The sequence below is a fragment of the Eschscholzia californica genome, unplaced genomic scaffold (genome assembly GCF_041429995.1).
Source record: "Eschscholzia californica isolate CP2 unplaced genomic scaffold, dmEscCali1.0.p SCAF_4, whole genome shotgun sequence".
In the NCBI taxonomy this organism is placed as follows: domain Eukaryota; kingdom Viridiplantae; phylum Streptophyta; class Magnoliopsida; order Ranunculales; family Papaveraceae; genus Eschscholzia; species Eschscholzia californica.
In genome coordinates, this window is record NW_028238461.1 from 19,530,857 (window position 1) to 19,533,402 (window position 2,546).

The 2,546-nt window shown below is 32.4% G+C and overlaps 1 protein-coding gene across 1 annotated transcript; it reads right to left on the reverse strand.

The window, feature by feature from the left end:
• Window positions 1-1,202: 1,202 nt before the first annotated feature.
• LOC147543470 (uncharacterized) lies at window positions 1,203-2,338 on the reverse strand. Its single transcript, XM_086635447.1, has 3 exons — window positions 2,259-2,338; window positions 1,692-2,038; window positions 1,203-1,270 (listed from the first exon to the last, which is right to left on the reverse strand). The coding sequence occupies exons 1-3, from the start codon at window positions 2,336-2,338 to the stop codon at window positions 1,203-1,205; spliced, it is 495 nt and encodes a 164-aa protein (XP_086491573.1).
• Window positions 2,339-2,546: the final 208 nt, after the last annotated feature.

Below are 2,546 nucleotides of genomic sequence, written 5' to 3' on the forward strand. Positions count from 1 at the left end.
ATTTTTATGTGTATAAATTACATGTTTTGTCAAATAAAAAGGTTAGAATGATAAGAAAAGTATGTATACTTTATTAAGTTTATGTGTTTTGTTTGTTGTACAGTATGAATACTTTACTGCAATGTAACCGTTTTGTTTTATACAGTATGTTGTTTTTATTTGACAGACAATGATAAATTGCAAGTCAGCCCAGTCAAACATAGACCCCCACCTATCCGGTCGGTTATTAAATGAGGCTGAAAGAGGGCTTATATCTTATATAGTTGCTCCAATGTGTCATGCGATAAGTACAGATGTCAGTAGGGGTATTCATTGGACTTTGTTAGTATTTGATTACTTTGATCACTCTTGGACCCATTACAACTCGTTGTTCTTTGACATAAAGCTACGTAAACAATGTGAAGAAAATGCTGCAAGATATGGACAATACATATTAGATGTGCTTCACAAAACAAAATATGTGAGTCCTGAATTTAAGAAGAAATGTAAGATTTCGAAGACGCCGTATGATCATCAACAAGGAGAAAAGTAAGTATGCGATATATTTCACATTTTTATGATTACTGTAATGCATACAGATAGTTACATAATTTATAAATTATTTTGTGGTTTCATACTAAATGTTATATCAATGATTGACAGTGCGGATTGTGGACTATTTGTTATGCTTCATATGGATTTAGTATTTATGAAACATTACAAATGGGCAGTACCGGATGAATACCTTGCAAGAGATTGGATTGAATTAGCTCAGCGTAGAAGAGCGGAAGTGACGTACGAGCTATTGAATGAAACCAGAGATTTGTGGAAAAAAACTTTAATATAGTCTAGATTAAAGTATGGTTTTATGTTTTGAATTTTAAAATAGTTGTAATGAATTATAATTGCCAGTTTGAAGTATAAAATATTTGGATGGGAACTGTAATTTTTAATTAAAATTTCATATTTGTTGAAAAATGTCTGAATTTTATCAAGTTTCTTCCTTTCATTTATTACACAAACATGAGTAACGTGTTGATAAATAACGTGTTATGTACTAAACGCGGAAAAAATATGAAATAAATTACGGACAACATGAGACAAAGTATGAATATTTAGGAATAAATAACAGTAAATTTATGAAACAAAACAAGAACTTTTAACCAGAACATATATGTAAATTTAAAGTCTGTAAAAACTTTAACAAATTTGCACCAAATACATCAATTGTACTGTATTTTGTGTGATTGGTGTTCTAACATATTAACCACATATGTTAGGCAAGTATAACCTTCATGTAGAGAATAAACTTTTGATAGAGAATAAAGATAGAATAGTGAAACAAAACATAGGAAAAAAAGATTGAATATTTGAAAATTATGTGGATTGAAAGTGTTATGTAACATATATTTAAATACATCAGATGTTTACCCTACATGTTTTGCGATTGTGGTATGAAGGTTGCTTACACCTACCACATATCCTTAATTTTCTTGGCATATTTCCAGAGCTCTCGATCCGTACTGTTCTTGGACGACCTGGTCTACGACGAATCAACGGTGGGAGAATTTTGGTAGCTTCATCAAAAATACTTGGTTCATCAACATTGGATATAGGCATTATATGTTCCTGGTAAGTCTTCACATAAGACTCCGTTGTCCAAATAGGATCGTAAAAACAATCTTGTTGGTCTTCAGACAAGCTTTTAATACACAACATTGCGTGTTCACAAGGAACACCATCAACTTGCCACCTTCTACAAGTACAAGAAATCTGTAGAAGATTAACACAATGAGAAGGTTCTGAGTAAACCTCGAATATAAATGGGGCTGCCTGGGCAATATTGCAGGTTACAGCACTATCATATTTTGCTTTCAACAGATCAGTGATGGTTGGACACAAGAACGTCGTCCATTTTTTAGACAATTCTCTTGCTGTGTTCATTTTATTCATTATATGAATACGAATTGCCTCCAACATTGCTGTAATTGGTAGTGCACGAGCATGTCGAATCTGATTGTTAAAGGATTCTGAGAGTTGAGATGATATCGCCGTGTATCTGTATCAAATAAAACGTATATAAATTTTAAATATTTCTATCTGAAGTCGATAATTTTTAACAAAAAGAATACATACTTTTCAGTAAACTATCGAAATGTGGTGTAAAATACATGTTATTTGTAACATAAAGACAAAACTGTATACGGTACAATACGTAATGTGAACAAAAATTATCAATATAGTTAATGAAATGAATACACAAATTTATCAGATCGTACCTTATACCGGGAAAGAAAGCATCTGCCCAAGAGGCAGGGTCTAAGGAATTAAAAAATGCTGCAACTTTTGAACCACCCATTTGTATCATCTGATTAATAGTTGCGTGATATTCAGATTCGGGGAGAGCTCTAGCAGCCTTGAAAATTAATGTTTGGAAGAATTTTGATTTTCTAGCTCCATTTGCCAATCTTAAATTCAGATTGTTCCTTAGATGCCATACACAGAAGGAATGGTGTGCTGTCGGGAAAATGTTCTTGACACCGTTGATTATACCATTGTGACGGTCT

Coding starts and splice junctions, on each gene's coding strand:
- LOC147543470 (XM_086635447.1), bottom strand. CDS start 2,338: ATGGGTGGTTCAAAAGTTGCAGCATTTTTTAATTCCTTAGACCCTGCC. Junction 2,039..2,258: donor GCTTTCTTTCCCGGTATAAG/GTACGATCTGAT, acceptor TATTTGATACAG/ATACACGGCGATATCATCTC. Junction 1,271..1,691: donor TTGTGAACACGCAATGTTGT/GTATTAAAAGCT, acceptor CTCTACATGAAG/GTTATACTTGCCTAACATAT.